At 36.3% G+C, this 21,823-nt stretch overlaps 1 protein-coding gene across 4 annotated transcripts in view; it reads right to left on the bottom strand.

Moving 5' to 3' along the window:
• Window positions 1-21,823, bottom strand: part of OTUD4 (OTU deubiquitinase 4) — a 46,188-nt gene that overhangs the window by 12,234 nt on the left and 12,131 nt on the right. For all 4 annotated transcript variants that reach the window (XM_003790195.3, XM_023513439.1, XM_023513440.1 and 1 more), the window contains exons 4-14: window positions 21,109-21,155; window positions 20,186-20,258; window positions 18,601-18,682; window positions 16,227-16,359; window positions 11,355-11,412; window positions 10,989-11,106; window positions 10,833-10,897; window positions 6,575-6,669; window positions 5,155-5,258; window positions 4,866-5,052; window positions 398-560 (exon numbers count right to left, since the gene is read on the bottom strand). In XM_003790195.3, coding sequence (XP_003790243.2) covers window positions 398-560; window positions 4,866-5,052; window positions 5,155-5,258; window positions 6,575-6,669; window positions 10,833-10,897; window positions 10,989-11,106; window positions 11,355-11,412; window positions 16,227-16,359; window positions 18,601-18,682; window positions 20,186-20,258; window positions 21,109-21,155 — 1,125 coding nt within the window. The remainder of the gene's footprint in view (window positions 1-397; window positions 561-4,865; window positions 5,053-5,154; window positions 5,259-6,574; window positions 6,670-10,832; window positions 10,898-10,988; window positions 11,107-11,354; window positions 11,413-16,226; window positions 16,360-18,600; window positions 18,683-20,185; window positions 20,259-21,108; window positions 21,156-21,823) is intronic.

Genomic DNA, 21,823 nt, shown 5'->3' on the forward strand with positions numbered 1-21,823 from the left:
TCCAACAGCGAACACCCTGAAAGACAGTGGCAAACTCTGGGAAAGACAGTTCTTACTGCACATCAGGTCCCCGTGTGCTCAATAAGCAGTGAAAAGGGCTTCCTGATTTCACAGAAATATCTTGTAATGGGTTAACTAAATCGTGACTCTGCACATTACTTTTGCTAGCAAATTACACGTTTTACTTCAAAAGAAAACACTAAACACTTCAAGGGAGCACACCAATATACTTGTTTCAACTCTGTCACTAACATTTTAGTAAGATCACTAGACCTACTACTTCTCATGAAAAACTACATCATCTTTAAGGTAGCTTTCAGAAACTACGGCTTAATATAGAAACTGTATTTACAAAGATTTCTAAACAATATATTTTTAACTCTCTTTTTATACATACGGAAAGGGCTGGGAAAGCCTGTTCATCTCTGTTTTGAATCTCATATAGTAAACGAGATTCTTCTATAGCTTGCTTCTCTCTGCGCTCTTCTGGGGAAAGGCCGAAATAGTTGGATTCTCGACTCGTGTGATCAAAATCCTCAACTCTCTCACGATCAGGTTTTCTGTCAAATAAAACATTCTTGTCAGAGAAAAAAAAAAAAGACAAAAGGTATTGAGTTTCTAAAACAAAATCATCTATTTTGCAATATAAATACTTAACTAATTTAGCTACACTGTGACATTTTAGAACTTTGTGGCCCCTGGTTAATACATGTTTAGCAAATGGAAGATCCTGTGGCATAAGGCTGCCTTGCAGAGTCAAGAAGACAGACAACGTGGGTGGGGAGGGAAGAGAAAGAAATAAACATTTCTAAATGATAAAGAAATAACTGACATTTTTGTCTTGTCATCAGGGAAAAAATGTAAGCACTGTGTATTTGTTATGCCATATTCCAATACTTCAGTAAGAATTCACTCTCAAAAGAAGTGAAAGTTTCTAGTTTAGCATTCTAATTTGCTGTTCTAAGTGAAGAGTAATAGTCAAATGAGACACAAAGACCATCACCCACTTGTTGATGACACCACCAAGGGAAACAGCTAAGAAACTAAAATGTGTGAGGACAAAACTAATGGCACAAATTTGACTACTGTTCATTTCAATGTAACTTTGGTCAAAGAAAGGTAAGAAATTCATAGTTTAGTACCCTAAAATACAACTCCAATGTTTTTATATGGCTTATAACTATTAAAGACAATATGAATACTATTTCTACTGTGTCTAACAGTTCCACCATAGTGGGTAATGAAAATCCAAAACCTGTAAGAAAAATACATTGTCACAGGACAGAGATATTATACCCCTAAAAAGAACAGAAGGAACACCATAATTCTGATTTTTCTTTACTTCTGAATTAAAAAATAGCCATTTCATGTCCTCAAGACAGTCCCACTTAGACTCGCACACTCTAATTCCAACAGAACATATGTCAATCCCAACAGTGCTGATGAAAAAAGCTAGGGCATAAATCTGGACCCTCAAAATCTTAGACCAGCTCTTCTCAAACCCCACTGGTAAAAGATGCCAAAGGGGACTCAGCAAGCATTGGAGGTCTCTGACAAATTAACACTACCTTACCACTGTCTCCTACCATCCAAAACAATTACCAATACTGTATAGTTTTCACCTTCCCTCACCTACCACACACAGAGTAAACCAATCCCTTTCTATGCACATCTAGCCTGAAGCAAGATGTTCACCAACATTATTTCTTGCATATCCACATTAATGAAAGCACAGATGGCGATCCTGCTTGGTTTTTGGTGATATTTTCTTTTCTCCAAAGAAAAAATAACAATGAAGAAAAAATGAAAAAGAAAGAGGCCATGAATATCTCATACCCAGCAACACAATTCTTTTTTACTAACTAGAAGAATTCAAAACTATTTTGTTAAATATTAGTAACAGTTTACTCTAATAGGCTTGAATCAGTTGGACTGTGAGCTCACACACACAAATGGAGAAAGCACACTAACCTGTGGCTAACTGCAAATACCACAAGCTTCCTATGAAAAAAACAGCCACAATGTCAAAAATTCTCTAACCCACTGATTTCTCACATACCATCTAGAGTATTCTTCCATAGCAGGTGATACATAACTAACACACAAAAATGGATCCTAGTAAGACAAAGATAATGCTTCTCTATAGCAGGGTTTTTAAAGCATGGTTAATATGAAATATCTCTCTGAGCATTCTCCCAATTCCTAGGAGATCACCGTCAACATCAGAAACATACCAGATGTAAATCTAGTTTGTGACAAACAAGTATATTTAAATTAGCCATTTGCAACCTATGGGTATTTTCTCTTTTAATCTTTAAGTTACTGGAGAGTATTCCTGTGTTCAAGCGGAAAGAATAATGCTTTTCTAATCTATAAAAAAAATGAGAATTTTTATTAAAGAAATATCTCATTTCTGCCCATGACCTTCCTAAAGTCAGTTACTTTCAATTTTTAGGTTTCCAAGATTAATATTTAAAATAACTTAATCTCTTAGGCACTTTGCCTATAGTAGGTAAGCTAGTATCAACTGCTAGGTGGAATCTAGCCAATGTCCAAACAACGAACTTCAGCCACAACTAGCTAATTGGTGGAACGAATTCAGTTTGGGAGAGGTAACCTACCATGGGACCAAGTGTCCCTGCATAATATTGTTGGATGTGCCAAGAATGCAAAGCTCTGATCACTCTTCACCCAGGGCATTTTATCAGGACTGTGTTTGCAGGGAGCAATCTTGAGAGATAAGATACGCTTACAACTGATTTTTATTCATTTGTTCTCATTAGAACTTCTGAAAATTGGATGATAAATATACATGTATTTCTTATACATGTATAAATTTAGTATCTCTGCAAGGATTCACAAAGATCTGTTAATAATGGATGCCTCCGCAAAAGGAAACTCTAGGGAAATATGGCTTAGAAGGAGACATTATACAAAATAAATAAGCTTTTGAATGTTCTAGACTTTGAACAGTATGAATTACTTTCCTAAACATTTTTTTTTCTGTTTCTTTTGAGACGGTGACTCATTCTGTCACTCTACTCAGAGTGCCCGCCACAACACTCGACTAGTTTTTCTATTTTTAATAGAGACAAGGTCTCACTCTTGCTCAGGTTGGTCTCAAACTCCTGAGCTCAAGCAGTCCACCCGCTTTGGCCTCCTACAGTGCTAGAATTACAGAGGTGAGCCACCACACCCAGGCCCCTAAATAACTTTGAATAGACAAAATATATCATGTTTCAGAAGGATTAGCATTTGTTACAGATTGAAACGTATCTTCCAAAAAGATAATACTCATGTACCTAACCCGTAGAATCTATGCATGTGACATTTTGTAGAAATAGGGTCTTTTCAGACATAATCAAGTTAAGGCGTAGCCTTAAGTAGGCCCTAAACCCAACATGACTTCTAAGAAGTAAAGAGACATAGACACATGGGAAGAACACCATGTCATGATATAAGGGTAATGCACCTACAAGCCAAGGAACCCCCAAGATTACAGCCAACCCCAGAAGCGGGAGAGAGACAGAAATAGATTCTCCCCTATAGCCTTCAGAGAGAGCATGGCCCTGGCAACAACTTGATCTTGTCTATAAGAAAATTCTTGGCTGGGCACCCAGAGCTCAATGGTTAGGGCGCCAGTCACATACTCAGAGGCTGGCAGGTTTGAACCCAGCCTGGGCATGCTAAGTAACAATGACAACTGCAATAAAAAACAGCCGGGCCTTGGGCAGGTACCTGTAGTCCCAGCTACTTGAGAGGCAGAAGCCAAGAGAATTGCTTAAGCCCTAGAGTTTGAGGTTGCTGTAAACTGTGACACTACAGCACTCTACCAACGGTGACACAGTGAGACTCTGTCTCAAAAAAAAAAAAAGAAATTCTTGTTGTTTTAAGCTAACCAATTTGTGGTGCTTTGTTACAAGAACCCAAGAAACTAACATAGTATTGGTTAACTGTCAGGCTAAGAACCTAAAACTCTGTCTAGAAGATGCTACATAAAACATCTTTAATGACAAAATACTAAGTGCATTCCCAAGAAAGGGTCCTCCCAAAGGCCAGAAATCAAGAAAACTAAAAACCAGAGTGCTTGGCACGCATACAAGCTGACACTACAGCTCTTTGGGCAACTGGGGGGTGGGGGGATACTTGGATGGGGAAGGCAATGGTCATAGTAACCTAGCAAGGCCCAGTGCTCCCAGGAGCCATGGTCTGCTTGAAGAGGACAGTCTCAACTTAAAACACATGCTCTCAAATAAAGCTCCTCCAAACGACTGGAAACTACAAAGCAGAAAGGGTAGACTAGGGAACAGTTACAATCATTGCACAGGAAAATTAAGACCCTTAGGAGCATCTGTCTCTGAATATTTAGTCAGAATGCTGATAATATTCATAATTATACACGTCTAAAACTTATACCCCATTCAGTATTAGAGACATTATCACAATCAAAATTTAACAAGTAAACCCAACAATTTTGGTGGGCTTAAAATCCTATATAAATGGAAACATCTTAACCTTCCAAAGAATTAGGAATGCCATCTGGAAGCAAGTATTTACCATATTACAAGCCACCAGAAAACCATTAAGTGCCCGATTAAGATCTGGATAGGATAAGTTCTCCCAAATAATCTGAAAAGGTTATTCAAGAATCAAGATCTCCGTCTCATTTCCTATAATCCTATCTTTGTTTAAAGAGGATTAAGAGGAACAGAAATCCTCATATGGTATTTCATCAGCAGTACCTTTAATACTATACTACAGACAAGTATCTCAACAAGTTGTATCTATTTAAATGCACATAATGTGGCAAATACAGCAAAGGGCTCTCACTTGATTTCTACTTCTCTTGCATTCAGGAAGGTTACCTTATGGTCTGCGAGGGTGTCCTGCTAAGATTTTTGTGCTCACTGGAGGATTTCTGAGACTGTGACCCTGAAGAGTGACTAGCGAATGCATGTTGTCTGACTCCCGAAGGATGCTGCAGTCGAGGAGGTAGTGCTGACGAGGCTTTTACTGGCTTGCTTGGATTCTTTGGCCCTCTGTAATCCACGTCTGTGACAAGAACCCAAAAACACCTCATAATTGTCCTATTATAAACAATCCCAAGTACCATCGTCCCTAACCCAAAGAAATGATAACCTGATATGCTCTTACCAGAATGGAAATTTTGACCAGAAGTGGAAGGTTTTTTCATCTTCTTCCCTGACACTGTGTTCCAGCTTTCTGGGGGAGGTGCTTTGAGATTCTTTGACGTGTGTCTTCAAAAGGAAGAAAAAAACTTGTAATAACTTAAAATACTCCTTAGTAAGAACACTTAAAAATCCTGCATGTTTTATTTTCAACTTATATAAAAATTTCTAGTTTTAGTTCTTCCATTAAAAACAAATTAGAATTTGGCAACCCAGACATAATCTAGTAAAATAAAATTGACGTAACTCAAATGTATATTTTGAAACTATAAAAAAAACCCAGAGATTAAAGGCTTCAATCAAATCTAAGCAAAACACTAAATAACGAAAAAAAGGATTGTCACTGTTAGACATGATAATGATAAGCAGTGGGTATGGTGGACAGTCCTTACTCGAACAGAAACATACAAATCTCTATTGCAGAAATGGTGTGATTTCTGAATTTGCTTTAAAATATTCCAATTTCATTCCCATTTAACAAAAAGTATTAGCGTTAGAATAGATTAGAAAATACTGCCAAATGCTGTGAGTTGCTGAAAACAGGTATTGGTTACACTGAGGTTCACTGTACTATCCTCTGTCATTGTGTATGTTTATAATGTAAAATCTTCCACAATAAAGTTTAAAGAGTAATTTATTTTCTTTTCTTCTTTTTTTTTTGAGACAGCGCCTCAAGCCATCACCCTGAGTAGAGTGCTGTGGCATCACCGCTCATAGCAACCTCCAACTCCTGGGCGTAAGCAATTCTCTTGCCTCAGCCTCCCAAGTAGCTGGGACCACAGGCGCCTGCCACAATGTCCAGCTATTTTTTGGTTGCAGCCATCGTTGTTGTTTGGCGGGCCCAGGCTGGATTTGAACCCGCTAGCTCAGGTGTATGTGGCTGGTGCCTTAGCCGTTTGAGCCACAGGCACCAAGCCTATCTTTTTTCTTTAATAAAGGCAGCAGCAACTGAAACAAAAGGTGCTCTAAAGTAACACTGTGTGACAGCAAGTCAGTAACAGTATTTTACTTCTCCATCTGACAAACATTTACTGAATACTAACCACATGTAATGAAGCATAGAATGAAATTAGAAATGGGTCCCTGTTCTCCAAAGCTCCCCACTTGACAATCAAATCAATTTCTCAAATTGCCTTTGTGAAGGAAGAATGGAACATTTTAAAAAGCAAGCAATAAAACAAGTATTCTTTAAAATTTGCCAATGTACAAAGTGTTAAATTTGCACATGTAGTATTCCTCTAAAGGTCCAAACGAGTACACTTTCTACACAAGGGCAACACCTTTCATTGAATTTGCAAATACACAGGGCCATTTAACAACACTCACGATTACATTAGGCTAAATAGAAGAAGCTGTAAATGCCTTAGCTGAAAAGTAGTACATACTTCTTTCCCAGTTCTTCAACCAAAACTGGTCCATTCTCAGAGTTAACTCCTTGAATGTCGGCATTAGAAAATTTTCCATTATAATCCGACCTAACCTGTTGAACAATTCCAGAAATAAAAATCAGTCACCTGCTTCCTTTGCATTAATGATTAATTTAAAATTTTAATTTTGTTTTTTCAATGTTTATCTTAAAGAAATGTTTATTAGTAAAGACAAAATAAGTTCAAAAGGGTAAATACCATCCATCTTCCTAACTTCCAAGACCTCCATACCTCTACCTAAAGCAAACAAAAATTGTTCTTCTTTATCCTTCCAAAGGTTTTCTAAATTGTTTTTGTAAATACAAAACAATGTTAGTTTTAAGTTGACCACTCAAGGGACTGTAACAAAGTGGTCAACATATGGAGGTTGCCAACATAAGGAACTAGGCTTACTATACTGATATGTACATGTGGTTCATGTCTGCTCTATGAAAATTAGGTCAACTTAAGAAAGTAGTCAATGTTGGTAGGTGGTCAACTATAGATGTTCTACTACAGTTCCAGAAGAAAGTAGGAACACAATCTATTCAAGGCTATAAACAAGAGAGGCAGCATGTCCTGGTTCAGAAGGCAGGGCCATGGCCCCAGAAAGCCAAGGCTTCCAGGCCCAGCCTTATCCACCTAACAGCAATATGACCTTGAGCAAGCAACTTATCTCTCAGTTCAGTTTCCTCATATGCAAAATGGAGCTAATTATAGTACCTACATCACATCACTGAACTCATGGAGATGGAATGAGGGTACACAACACACCCAAAGGACATCAACTTGCACACAGCAACCACTCAACAAAGGAGAGCAACTATTACAATTACTATCACCCTTCCATTTTGCTAATATTAAAAATGTATAACTGTGACCTTTTTCTCTTCCTAAAAATAGATCCATCAACTATTCTGTAATATACAAATGAGCACCACCCAATTGTAAATCATGACAGAGTAATCCTTAAGGTTTCTTCCTATTGTCAAACTGCACGCACTGAATTATGTACTTGCCAATCACTGCACTGGAAATAAAACATACAGGGCACCGCTATATGGATCACAGTCTTCAAGCTGAGATGTCATTCTTCATCATTCACAATTGGACATTTTGCCTTCCTCCTTCCAAAGTTTCACAATTAAAAAGACTTTTTGGAACTTAATTTTTACCAGAAGTTTAAACTTACATCTTACACATGTGTAAACAAAAGTCATCTTTGAGTCATCTCAATTTAAGATCTCAGTTAGATTTTATCCAAATAAAATGGTCAAGTAATAGAAACAGAAACAAAATACCCTAAAAAGGAAAAAATTAAAGCAAATACCTGATTTAACCTACTTTGTCAACAACATCTACTTTACCAAAGCAATTTCAGAATCAAAGGAAATACGCTTGATTTAAAACAACAAATAACACAATTTCAGTGATACTGCAGAAGATATGCAATCTTCTCTGTGGGTGTGGGGAGAGAAGTGTCTAAGCCTTGGATTTAACCTTTTGTTCTCTTTCGAGTTTTCCAAATCAATGTAGTAAGTTTCCACAAAAGCATTCTACAATTATAGAGCAGATTTATGACAGTCCTGTAAAGAGGCACCTGAATGAATCACATCCCCTTCTTCACCTTTCAAACATCCCAGAATCAGAACTATTAAGGGCTCTTCAAGTAAAGCAGGTAGAATCTGTCAGACACTTTCCACATAAACCAGTTTATCCATAAGTCAAGAAGAAATGTTTGCCAACGCTGTTGTAAAGTAGATTTTAGGAGGCAACACATTTTAATGGAAACCATTTCTCATGAAAATTAACTTCCACGTACAGGCAGCCCACAGGTTACAAAAGAGACAGGTTTCACGGGTTTATTCTTAAACTGAATTTGTATGTAAGTTAGGACAGGTACATTTGCCTATTACTTGTAAAATAGCCTCTGTTCATAAATGTGAGTCATATGTCCATCAGATGTTTGTAACTCAGAGATTACCTGTATCTTTTTTGTGTAAGAGAAGAGTTTTTGTTTTTTGAAATAGTATTTTTCCATAAAATCATAACAGAAAAGAGACCTTGTAAATTATCTTATCCAGGGTTTCTCTTGCCTAAGTATTACTGACACCTTGGACTAGATAATTCTTTAATGGAGGTTGACAGGGAGGCTTTCCTGTACATTACAGGATACTTAGACACATCTTTGGCCTCCACCCACTAGATGTCAGTAGCACGCTCCAGTTGTGACAGTAAAAATGTCTCTTATAGCCCAGAATTCAAGACCAGTGTCAGCAACATAGCAAGATACTGAAACCTGTCTCTACCCCAAATTAAAAAAAGTCTCCAGACACTATAAAATGTCCTTGGGGTAGGGGGTAGTAGTAAAATCACCCCAGGCTGAGAAACACTAATCTAATGCAACTCTTTGATTCAACAATCAGCTACTCAAGTCCAAGGCATTCAAAATAAATGGCAACACTCCTTTTATAGTTCACTTTCCTTCTTCAATCCAACAATAAAACAGTATCTATGTATCAAAATCTTTCAGAAGGACATTCATACACAAACCAAATTATAAAGTCAATTTTCAATCAATTGTAACAAATTATTTGCCAATTTAATGAAAATATCTAAATATCTAACATGCTGTTGTTTTTAAAGATCAAATGATTGGATGCTACTATCTTTTTTTTGAGACAGAGTCTTGCTCCATCACCCTGGTTAGACCTGGGTCACTGTAGCTCACAGCAACTTCAAACCCCCCAGGCCCAAGCTATCCCCCCAGTCTCTTGGGACTACCACAGCCTGGCTTATTTTTCTATTTTTAGTAGAGACAGGACCTGGCTCTTGCACAGGCTGGTCTCAAACTCCCCAACTCAAGCAATCCACCCTCCTTAACTTCCCAGAGTGCTAAGATCACAGGTGTGAGCCACCAATGCCTGGCCTTTTAAAAAATTTCTAATTGTAAGTACATAATAATCACTTTGTTATGGTATAAAATATTGTTTATTGTAACTATATTTTTGCCCCTATTAACCAATCCTACTTTATCCCTCACCTTCCCAGCCTCTGGTAACTGTCTTTCTACTCTCTTATCTCCATGAGATCAAGTGTTTTTAATATATAGTTCCCACAGCACATAAATGGAAACATGCAAGATTTGTCTTTCTGTGCTTGGCTTTGTGTATATGTACCACAATTTCTTTATTCATGCATCCACTAATGGACACAGGATGATTTTATAAACTTGGCTATTATAAACAGCACTGCAATAAATAGGAGAGTGCAGATACCTTTTCAATATACTAAATTCCCATTCTTTGGATATATACCCAACAGTGGAATTATTGGGTCCTATGGTGGATCTATTTTTAGTTTTGTTGAGGAACTTCCATACCATTCTCCATTGTGATTGCACTAATTTACATCCCCAACCGGTATGTATAAGGGTTCCCCTTTTTCTACATCTTCACTGGCATTTGTTACTGCTTGCCTTTTTGATAAAAGCTGTTTTAACTAGGGTGAGATCTCGCAGTCTTTATTTGTCACTTCTCAGAGAACTAATGATACTGAATAGCTTCTTTGCCCAACTTTTAATCAGATTATTTGATTTTTCTCCATCAAGTTGTTAGAACTCCTTGTAGCTTTTAATCCCCTCTCAGACAGGTAGTTTTCAAATATTTATTTCCCATTCCATGAGCTGTCTCTTTACTTTGTTGACTGTTTCCTTTGCTGTGCAGAAGCTTTTAAGCTTCATGGGATCCGGGATCCCATTTGTCCAATTTTGCTTTGATTTTCTATGCTTTAGGGATATTACTCAAAGTCTTTGCCCAGATCAATGTCCTAAAGGATTTCCCCAATGTTTGCTTTTACATGGTAATAGTGTCAAGAGTTTCATGTGTTAAGATTTAAGTCTTGGATCCATTTTTACTTCATTTTTTATATATAGCAAGAAGGGTCTAGTTTCATTCTTCTCTATATGTACATTCAGTTTTCCCAGGATCATTCATTGAAAAGACTGTCTTTTTCCCCACTGTCTATTCTTAAGATGCCATCACAAACACATGTGATTTTAATGTATTCAAGTAAGTCAAAAAGTTAAATGCTTGTAATACTTAAAATGAAAACATGATAAATATATTCTGAAATTTCAAATAAACAACACATTTAAACCTCATCTATTTTCTTGATTTCTGTTAGAAAAAGCAAAATTTCAAGTAAAACATTTTCTTCTTTTATACAAATCACTTACTTGACATTTATCTCCAACTTCATATTGTAAGCCAGCAGCAATGGAATAATCACGTTTTTGTTGAGCTATTAAAAAAAAAATCAGTATAAGGCTGACTTAATTAATTTTTAAGTGGTACAAAGCAAATTTATGAAAAAATGTATATTTTTAACTCACCCTGTTTAGACTTCAGCCAAATTTCATATTCCACATTTCTATAAATTGCTGGATTGAGTGACTTCAGAACTTTTCTAGACAAAGGAAGGCTAGGAGAGTTCCCATTATTCTTTGGATGCTGAACAAAGAAAGCCAGAAAGTCCAATCAACATAGAAATGCTTTTAAAACATTTTAAAGATATGTGTCTAAGAGTAAAATCAAATGAAGAAACTTCCAAATATGAAGAAGTCACCAATTCCTTACTAGCAGATGACCCCTAACGCTACTGAAAATGTACCAGAAAAAAGAAAAAAAATTAAGACTTTACATTTATATGCTTTCTTATATTGAAAACCTAGTTAAAAACCATCTTAAAAAAAAAATACCTCATCGCCTGACAAAGGTTGAAATCCATTCACATCATTAGCAGTGGGAGTTTTACTCCTATAAAAGAAGAAATACAACTACCATTAGAAGCAGAAAAATGTTTCCATGTAATTAACCTCTCACCTCATCTGAAACTCTCAAGTCAGAGCTCAAATCCAAAAAGTCAGCACTATATTCTGGCGAACTCACACAAGTTTTAGGATAAATGTACACATGAAAAAAGTACATATGTGCATGTTTATACAGAGGGTGCCAAAAATATATATATACATTTTCAAAAGAAAAAACTATATAGAATTTGTAATACTCATCATGTTTGATTCTTGCAATTTTAAGAGGTGCTCAATGTGATATATATTCATTTTTTGTTATCAATATATATATTTTTAATCCAGATTTTTCTTTTTTAAAAAATGTGTATACATTTTTTGGTACCCTCTATGTATATAAGATAGAAGTTAAAGACTTATTGGTAATTCTTATTGGCTCAGTAATCAACAAGAAAACAGTAAGAGAAATACGGCAGGCCTGGTGACTAATGCCTGTAATCCCAGTACTTGGGAGGCTGAGCCACATGGATTGCCCTGAGCTCACATGTTTGAGACCAGGCTGAGCCAGAGCAAAACCCCATCTCTAAAAATAGCCGAGTGCTGTGGCAGGCGCCTGTAGTCCCAGCTACTTGGGAGGCTGAGGCAAAGAGAATCGCCTAAGCTCAAACTAAAGAGTTTGAGGTTGCTGTGAGCTACGACGCCACAGCACTCTACCCGTGGTGACAAAGTAAGATTCTGTCTAAAAAAAAATAAATTTCCTTTCAATATACGAGTGAGTCCCTATTTTAAAAAAAAAAATTCCATTACAACAAATCTACAGGATTCCACAACCAAGTCTTTTATTAAAAACACTACATCAAATAATCTTCAACACAACAAAAAATCATCATGAGCACTGAATTCAATGTAGCATACAAAACATTTCACATTATTTACTCAACAGAGCGCCCATAACGTGCCAGGCGCTATACACAGTTGACCGTTGAACTACGTAAGTCTGAACTGAGAGGGTCGACTTATACTAGGAACTTTTTTCAACCAAAAGCAGATTAGAAATATAATATTCATGGGATACAAAACCCACATAAATGGAGGGCTGGTATTTGTATATATGGGTTCCACAGGGCCAACTATAGGCCTTGAGCATATGCAAATTTTGGTATATGGAGAGGTCCTGAACAACTCTCCACATATACCAAGGAATGACTGTATTACTAGGTCCTGGGGTCTAGTAGTCAACAAAACAGACAAAAACTCTGTCCACATGAAATGTACAATCCAGTGAGTGTAAACACAAACATATAAGTAACCCCTTATGTTACATGCTGATAAGTGTTAATGGAGGAAAAAGTGAGTATTGAGATATAGGCGCAAATAAAAAGGAGAATGAGGAAAGACCTTGCTAAAATGTCTTTTTAAGTAAAGAAAGGTAGTGAGACAGCAAATCTTCTAGGCAGAGAGAGGGAACAGCACATGTAAAGACCCTGCAGTGGGGTCTGAGGCTGAAACAGAGTAATAATAGGTTGGGAGAGATAAGGTCAGAGAAATTCTGAATTGAACCTACATGTACTCTTCTGTCCCGTAATTCCCTCTTAATACATCAATTTCTACTTTTCAGGACAATATCCAAGTCTACACCCTTAAATAAAGGTCTCTTAAATGAGACCTCAAGTGTCTAGAACAATAATTTAAAACCAGTGTGTTGTGATAGGATCTTAGGTGTACTGCAAAATTTTTTTTAAATCATTAAATTATTTTCAAAAGCAGTTCAAAGCACAGTAAGTATATTCTTTCTTTTACTCTTTTGGATGATCAACATGATTTAAGTGTGCCATGGAAGTTTAACTATAGATTGAAGGACGCAACAAGATAAAAAAAGGTTGAAAAACACTGGTCTAGAGTTTAGGTTAAAAAAAAACACCCTTCAGGACCCAAAAATATAAATGTGAAAAGAATCCAGGCACAAAGATTACAGTACCTCTTTGGTCTTCCTCCCTTATTACCACACTATGCCTATCTATCTCATCATGGTTATATAGCATTCTTTGTCCCTAACTGAAACACTGTCCTCCCTAAATCAGACATGACCATGTAAAACAAAATTTTAATAATGGAATGACAAAGTCTACTATACAGGATAGAAAGAAAAACTGAACACAATAATGAGCACATCTTCTTAAATACATGTACCTGCTCTACCTTCCCTGGCAAACTTTTCCAGCTTACTGGCCTCTATTCTATACTTCACCTGCCAGCTGCCATACCATACACAATTGTTCCTAATACTATTAACAACAGCAGCAAAAGGGCATGGTCCTAGAAGTACCCCCAACCCAAACGCAGGAAGTAAGTTATAACAACTTATCATTCTCTCTCCCAACTTCCCCCATGCTCAAAGACATGTCTTAATCAGACAGGTATCTGTAGAGAAGAGAGCCATGGAGCAAAATTTCCATCTGTGCAAAGTTTATTAGTCTATGTTAGAGGCAAACACTGATTCAAGTTAGGAAAATATAATAAATTTTTTTTTTTTTCGAAACGAGAGTCTCAACTCAGTCACCCTGACATTTAGCTCAAAGCAACTTCAAACTCTTGGGTTCAAGCCATCCTCTTGCCTCAGCCTCCTGAGTAGCTGGGACTACAGGCACCTATCACGATGCCCAGTTATTTTTAGAGATGGAGTCTCGCTCTTTCTCAAGCTGGTCTCAAACTCCTGAGCTCAAACAATCCACCTGCCTCAGCCTCCCTGAGTGCTAGGATTACAGATGTGAGCCACCATGCCCAACTCAAATTATAATCAGGATCAGAAAATTTTAATTCAACAAATCCCTAGAATTACACATAAAAAGAAAAACATACGAAGCCTGACAATTAAGTTCACAAACTCATTCTAGAAAAAGTGCTACATCCTTCAGTGATAAATATCACTACAATCACCTTTGAAGTATTAGCCTTGGGAAGCTATGCAACAATGCCAGCACCTAATCTACCCTTCACAGCAATTTTGGAACTCTTTCTGGAATAACCATCAGAGCTGTCATCACATGGCCACACAAAAACACATAGTAATAATGAATGCCACTAGGCAAGACACCACCACCCATTGATATGAACATAGCTGTTAGACACTGATATACCTACCAAGGTTATGAAACCTTACCAATTTATTTATACAGGAGTGCTAACATAAGTACACAGTGCCATGTTCACAAACTTAATTTTCAGACCTTGTACGATGACACCTCTGATGATCATTCCAAAAGAGTCCAAAGCATTCAAAAAAATTGCTTTGAAGAATGAACTAGGCGCTGGTGTTAGTGCACAGCTTCCCAAGGGTGTACTTCAAATGACTATGGTGATAGTCAGCAATGAGGCAGGTAGCACTTTTTCTAAGATGTGTTAACGAACTTAATTGTCAAACTTTGTATCTATTTTTTAAAATATTTTTATAACAAAGAATAGATATCCTGAGGCTTAGGTTCTTTTTTCTGCAGTTTTTGGCTGGGGCCAGGTTCAAACCCGCCACCTCTGGTATATGGGGCCGGCGCCCTACTCCTTAGAGCCACAGGCACTGTCCCTTAGGTTCTACTTTTATCTCTAACTTCACAGTATGTAAACATATCAACTATGGTACTTTTATGTTCCCATACAAGAATTATATGTTTTTAGTTCCAATGGGAACACCAGAGTTCATTCCTATAAAAGGCAAATTTCTTAATACTATTGATAATTAACATATTTGGATTATACATCTAGGTAACAGGCTGTGTACTTTATATTCTATCTCATTTAATTCTCCCCTCAGTTTTAATTACAATTCTCATTTAATTCTTTGGAAGAAATACTGACATAGATCCTCATTTTACAAGCTACAAAGTTTAGGCTTCTTAGAAAATTTTAGTAACCTGCTCCAAGTCCAGTTAGCAAGAAAGTGGGAGTGAAACTAGAACCCAACCTCTTAACCATTACTTTATACATCTTGTTTCAGAAGAAAAATTATGCCTCAGAGATTCTTTGTTAAAAAGTGTTTACTCACATTCTACACCGGCACTACCCAGAGTTGTTTACATAGTTAAAACCTTTGTTTGGGACTTTCATTATCTAAAAAGAAGCAGCACTATCTAAGAAAGAAAATAAAAGTGAAGGAAATAAAAGTAGCCATAGTTTTCATCAGGGAGAATGAACTAACAGGTTAAATTAAAATTTTACAATACAAAGACATGTAAGTTGGACCAAATCATTCTATGAATCTATATTATATACACAAAATCTTATCAATCAAAGACATTAACTTTCAAAATAAACACTCCCATAATAAAATTAGGTAAAATTAGTGGCAGGGATAAAGAAACTTGTGTAGACTGCTATACAGTAGAACCGCCACAGTTCCACTTCCCTACACTGACCACTTCAAGTTGACCTAATTTTCACTATCAAACATGTACCACATGTACAGTTCCTTATGTTGAGCACCTCTGTATGTTGACCTGTTTGTTAGAGTCCCTTAGGTGGTCAACTTACAGAGGTTCTACTGCATTTTATGAATACTTTTATATGACATGCTTTAACACCTCAATATGTGTTATGCAAAGACATTTACTGAAATGTTTCTTTTTTTTATTAAATCATAGCTGTGTACATTAATACTGTCATGGGGTACAGTGTGCTATTTTTATATACAATCTGAAATATTTTCATCAAGCTGGTTAACATAGCCTTCATGTCATTTTCTTAGTTACTGTGTTAAGACATTTATATTCTACATTTAGAAAAATTCACGTTTGTATGGCACTGAAAAATATTTTAGGATTTCATTCTTACTTGCAACTGTCATCCTCTGAATCTGATATTTCACTGTTGTCTTCATCAGCTACTTCAGAGGTGTCCAGTCCCATCACAATTTTACTAACATCAGTTTTAAATACCTTCTCATACAGCAATTCATAAAGGAGAGCTGCAATTAATGACAGATTTTATGATGCAACATTAACTATATAAGCATTTTTTTAAAAAAACAAGAACAAAGCATAAAAATGTGACTTTCTATTGCCCAAGTTTTTACAACCCTAACTAGATACCTGCAACATCTTATGGTCAATAATATAAATTAATCAGAAAGTTACCTAGAGAACTAGTATTTCTGTCTATGCAGTTATGTATTTTAAAACCACTGTAAAAAGACAATGTCATGTTTAAAATTAGTAACAAAAAAAAGGCATCACAACTGTGGAACAAGTACAATGAAAATAAAAGCTAAAACATGCTAACTGAGCAATTACTGCATTCCATACACTGTGCTAGGCCTTTAGATTTCCTCATATGTAATCTCTGTACAATAAAGCATTACTCTGGCTATAAATATGTGGAAACGGAGACCCAAGGATATCATACAGCAAGCCCAACCTTAAAAGTCTTGGATACAAAACATTAAACATTAATATCACTAGAAACAGCAATATAGCAGAGTACAGTATACTAGCTGACAAGTCAGAAGACTTGGATGCTTAGCTTTCCTACTAAATGTTAACCTTGGACAAGACACTTCTCAGGTTTCTATAAAGTAAGAGATGTTTGACTACATAACCTAGCTGCAGATTTTAATTTTACATTTAAGGAACTAAAAAGAAACTGTTACAAAATATACTCTCGGCAGAGCCACTGAAAAAAAGCAGCAACGTATTTGGATGACAGAGACGGGAAGAGAAGGGGTTGGGACAGGAGAGAAGCAGAGAAGAGAAACCTCCAGTACTGAAAACAGGGAAATATGTTTTAATAAAAATTCAAAGTTTGGTTTTATTACAGTGAACTTTAAGAAAACAAATGTACTTAAGAATTCATCAACAAGGGGCGCTCACCCTCTAAATGAGTTCCCAAAGAGACCGCCTTTTAATGAACCAGCTTTTTTCTAGATTCCCATAACGGGGGACGCACCCAATGTTAGCCAAACCATAGACACCCAGAAATAAAGGAAAAGCAGGCTCTAAGAACTGCCTTCCCCAAAGGGGAATTGTCTAGATTTTGACTAGCTAGGGGAGGGGAGAAACATGCCTAGGATATAGACAGCAAAACTTTCGCATCTCATAATGAATCAATTTTTTTTAATATATATTGCATGTATTTTACCTAACTTTATTGTCACCACCACCACTACATACACAGCATATTTACAGCATATATTATATATGTATGTATGTTTATTAATTGAATACACACATGCAGAGGGATCACTACTACTAGCTTAAGAAGAGGAAAAAGTTGTTACTTGTCCAGCGCCACTGCTTTGTATGAATGATGTGAGCTATCAGGACAGATGACAAAAGCTGTAACAGTAGGAAGAGCCATTGCTCATCTAGAACATAATTCTTTTTTTTTTGAGACAGAGTCTCACTCTGTCACCTTCAGTAGAGCCGTGGTGTCACAGCTCACAGCAACCGCAAATTCAGGCTCAAGTGATCCTCTTGCCTCAGCCTTCTGAGTACCTGGGACAATAGGTGCCCTCCACAATGCCTGGCTGCTTTTAGAGACCGGGTCTCACTCTTGCTCAGGCTGGTCCTCAAACTCCTGAGCTCAAGGGATCCACCTGTCCCAGCCTCCCAGAGTGCTGGGATTACAGGCGCAAGCCACGGCACCCAGCCCTAGAGCAGTAATTCTTAAATGGGAGTTGTGGAAGACAGAATTCCTACCTCCAGGAAATATTTGGCAAAACCTAGAAACATTTCTGGTTGTCACAAACTGAGGGAGAGAAAGAAAGGAGGAGAGCAGAGGCTAGGGATGCTACAAAACACCCTACAGTGCACAGCAGGAGAGCACCCAACACAGAACCAGCTGGCCCAGGACATCAACAGTGCCAAGGCCAGAATCCCTGCACTACAGCAAAAGACAGTCAAATGTTTGGTTTGCTCATTCGGATTTTCAAGTGATATACCAATAGTTTTTAAAATGCAAATCTATCTTTAAAACTGAAATTACTGCAAAGAAAAAAACCTTGGTATTTGCAAGTCCAACTTTAGCCATTATCTCCTTTTCTCCTTTTCTTTCAAATAAATTTTTATTTATACTACTAACATTCCTGTTAATCTAAGGTTGCTAGAAATATCTTTTGTATTAGGAAAAAAACAATACATTTGCTCTGATTTGTTTGTATTAGGCTGTACAGTTTCAGGAATTTCCTACATAAACACAAAGTGATACTTACACTGACACATAGCAGAGCTATCTTTATACTTTATGGGATAGACGATATCATAATGATTTCCATTTGAAAAACACAGTAATACCTAAAAGGGAAAAATAAAAGATACATTAAAAAAACTACAAAAAGACATCTTTCAGCCCCCCCGTATATATGATATTTACAAAGCAACAGAAAGTCTCCAGTGCCTTTGAAATACTAGATCATTGCCAAATAGAAAGTTCTAATATTGTTAAATATGGCACATTCACAATGCTGACATACTACACAGCCATTAAATCCAAAAGTGCTCAGTGACTTGTGGATATGTTTACAGAATCATAAAAAAGACACAATATATTAATATGATCTCAACAACTTAAGAAAGTTAAAAGACTGTAAGAAAATATCCAAAAACGTTATTAATGCTAACATCTAAGAGACAAAAATCAAAGAAATTTCTTCTGCTTCTTTGCAGTTCTAATTATTATGGGGCCCAGTGCAGTGGTTCACGCCCATAATCCCAGCACTCTGGGAGGTCAAGGTGGGCACATGGCCTGAGCTCACAGATTCCAGATCAGCCTGAGCCAGAGTGAGACCCCACCTCTAAAAATAGCCAGGTGCCTACAGTCCCAGCTACTTGGGAGGCTAAGTCAAGAGAATTGCTTTAGCCCAAGTGTTTGAGGTTGCTGTGAGCTCTGACACCACCATGGCACTCTACCAAGGGCGACCAAGAGAGATTCTCCATTAAAAAAAAAAAAAAAAGTCCATTATTAATATTTACGTAAAGAGAAATGCAAACTGTTTTGTGAGACCGTGTCATATTTCAAAAACTGTACTGGGGGTGTGGGGCCACACTGTGTGACACACCTCTTGGGGGCAGGACACTACTAATAGAGAGACTTCACAAAGCAAATGCAAGCAGTATAACCTCGGGGGTCATTGTACCCTCAATAATTCCCCAACAATAAAAAAAAAAAAATTGTATTAGAAAGGCCAGGTCTAGAATGAAGTCCCTTGGAATCCCCTAAATCCTTATAATGATAGTATTTCACTCAATTTCCCTCCTCCTTACCACTATTAGTGATATACAAGTCACTTTAACTTTTCCTAACGATTCTCAAACAGCTAATTAATCAGTTTTTTCTTTCTAGTGTTCCAAAACTTTTCAGCCGTTTCTGCTGTATGACCAGATAATACAGTAATGCCCTTGCCAGTAAAATTATCTTTACAATGGGAAACATATGTTTACTAAAGTATTTCTGGATGCAATGACAGGACCTATTTTTACAAGTTATTTTACTGTTTGTTTATATTGACGAAAACCAATTAGTAGTTTATCGTATACACTAGTATCTCATCATAATTCATTTGAGTGTCTCTAGTGAAATGTTATAAAAGGGTTCAATGTAGTGATTTGTGGCCGCAAAAAATACAAAATAATAATGACTCCATATGATTAATAAAAACTTCTGAAAACTGAAGAGTACCATAACCTCAGACAGAAATAGTTTTTAAAAATTATTTAAATCACAGCTTAGGAAGTCAAGGTAGCAAATGAGCGGTTCTTTTACTTAAATCTTCAACAAAAACTTTGAAAAATTCTTACCTTTTCAGGAAAATTATTTTCAGTTACTTGTGATGGAGAAACATTCGGTTCCTGATAAATTACAAAATCTTTCCTGAAAATAACATTTAGAAATTACTTCTTATACTTCAGGAATTTAAATTTAATCATTCATTCATTTATCAAAGCTCTAATAATAATACGTGCCCAGCAATGTTCTAAACAACATACAAGTTATCAAATACCTATATCAAAATACCTTTCCTAAAAAATAAAATTTCAAATTTGTGTATATATAGCTTCAGATATTATTCTAATGGGAAATCGTCAAGATGAAATTTAAATGACATTCTGAAAATAAAAAAAGTATTCATCTGCTGCTTTGTGAGACCACGTCATATTTCATGGTTTCTACAGGTTTAACCTCTCTACAGGTTGAACTTCCCAAATACAAAATCCAAAATACTCCAAAATTCAAAGTTCAAAGAAAATGTTCATTGGAGCATTTTGGATTTTGCATTTTCAGATTAAGGATGCTTAACTGGGTAAATGTAATGCAAATATTCCCAATTTCCCAAAATTAAAAATCTCTTCTGGTCCCAAGCAGTGCAAATAAGGGATACTGGACCTATAGTATGGTACTTTAACTCTGTTTTAGCAGCAATATAATGCTACTAGCCCTGAGAAAGTAGGAAATCATTTCTCTATAAATTTAATGAGTGGTATTTTATAGAATGTAGCCTAAAAAAAATTCTGTACCCTTTTCCAAAAGTATTTTGAGAATTAACATTTCTAAACATTGACTTATATAAATGGCAAAATCTGATGCAATTTAAAATATACTTAGAAAAGAGGCTTCACAATCAATGCATAAAATAGCTTTGCCATTTTAACATTTTTAATATAATAGGATATACTAATTTCCCAGTGGTTTTATTTTTCTTATTTGTTACTACAATGTTTACCTGTACATAAGAGAAAGGGCACTTATTTCCACTTGTCCTACCCATTCCTGTATTGAAGAAAAAAAATTTGCATAAGTGTCTCACTTTTTACAATATGCTTTATATCTCTATACATGCCTTTATATAACATACCTAGTGACCTTTTAAAGATCATTATTAATGTGATTATACAAATATTGATCTAAAACAGGCCATAATATATACATACACACACTAAAAAGCAGCCCAAGTCTCTAAAGCAACAATTCTTGGTAATATTAACAGAATATGATGACAACTCTTACTGTGTGGCAAGACCACAGAGTGGCATCTATCAGCTTAGAACTTGCTCAGGACAAAGGCTATCCTCCAACCTAACATCTAGAACAGAGCTTGGCACATGGTGTAAACCCAGAAAGTAAATTGTTGTATAGCACAAGAAAATCAAAAAGCATAAAAAAGAACAGAAGGTTTTGTATTTGGGGGGTGAATCAAGGTACAAAACAGAACAGTGCCTTAATAATCATTTAGAAAACAAGGAAACTTCTACACTCCTCAAAGTGATCACTCTAAGCCTTCCTGGAAGGCAAACAGCCAGAATATTCCAAAATTTAAAATGTACACATACTCTTTAACCCAGCAATTCAACCTCGATAAATCTATCCTAAAGAAATATTTCAGATATCTGCAAAAGTGTATATAAGTAAGAATGTCACTGTAAGCTATCTGTTAATAG

This window comes from Otolemur garnettii, unplaced genomic scaffold (genome assembly GCF_000181295.1).
Source record: "Otolemur garnettii isolate 467f Iridium unplaced genomic scaffold, OtoGar3 scaffold00041, whole genome shotgun sequence".
NCBI classification, from domain to species: domain Eukaryota; kingdom Metazoa; phylum Chordata; class Mammalia; order Primates; family Galagidae; genus Otolemur; species Otolemur garnettii.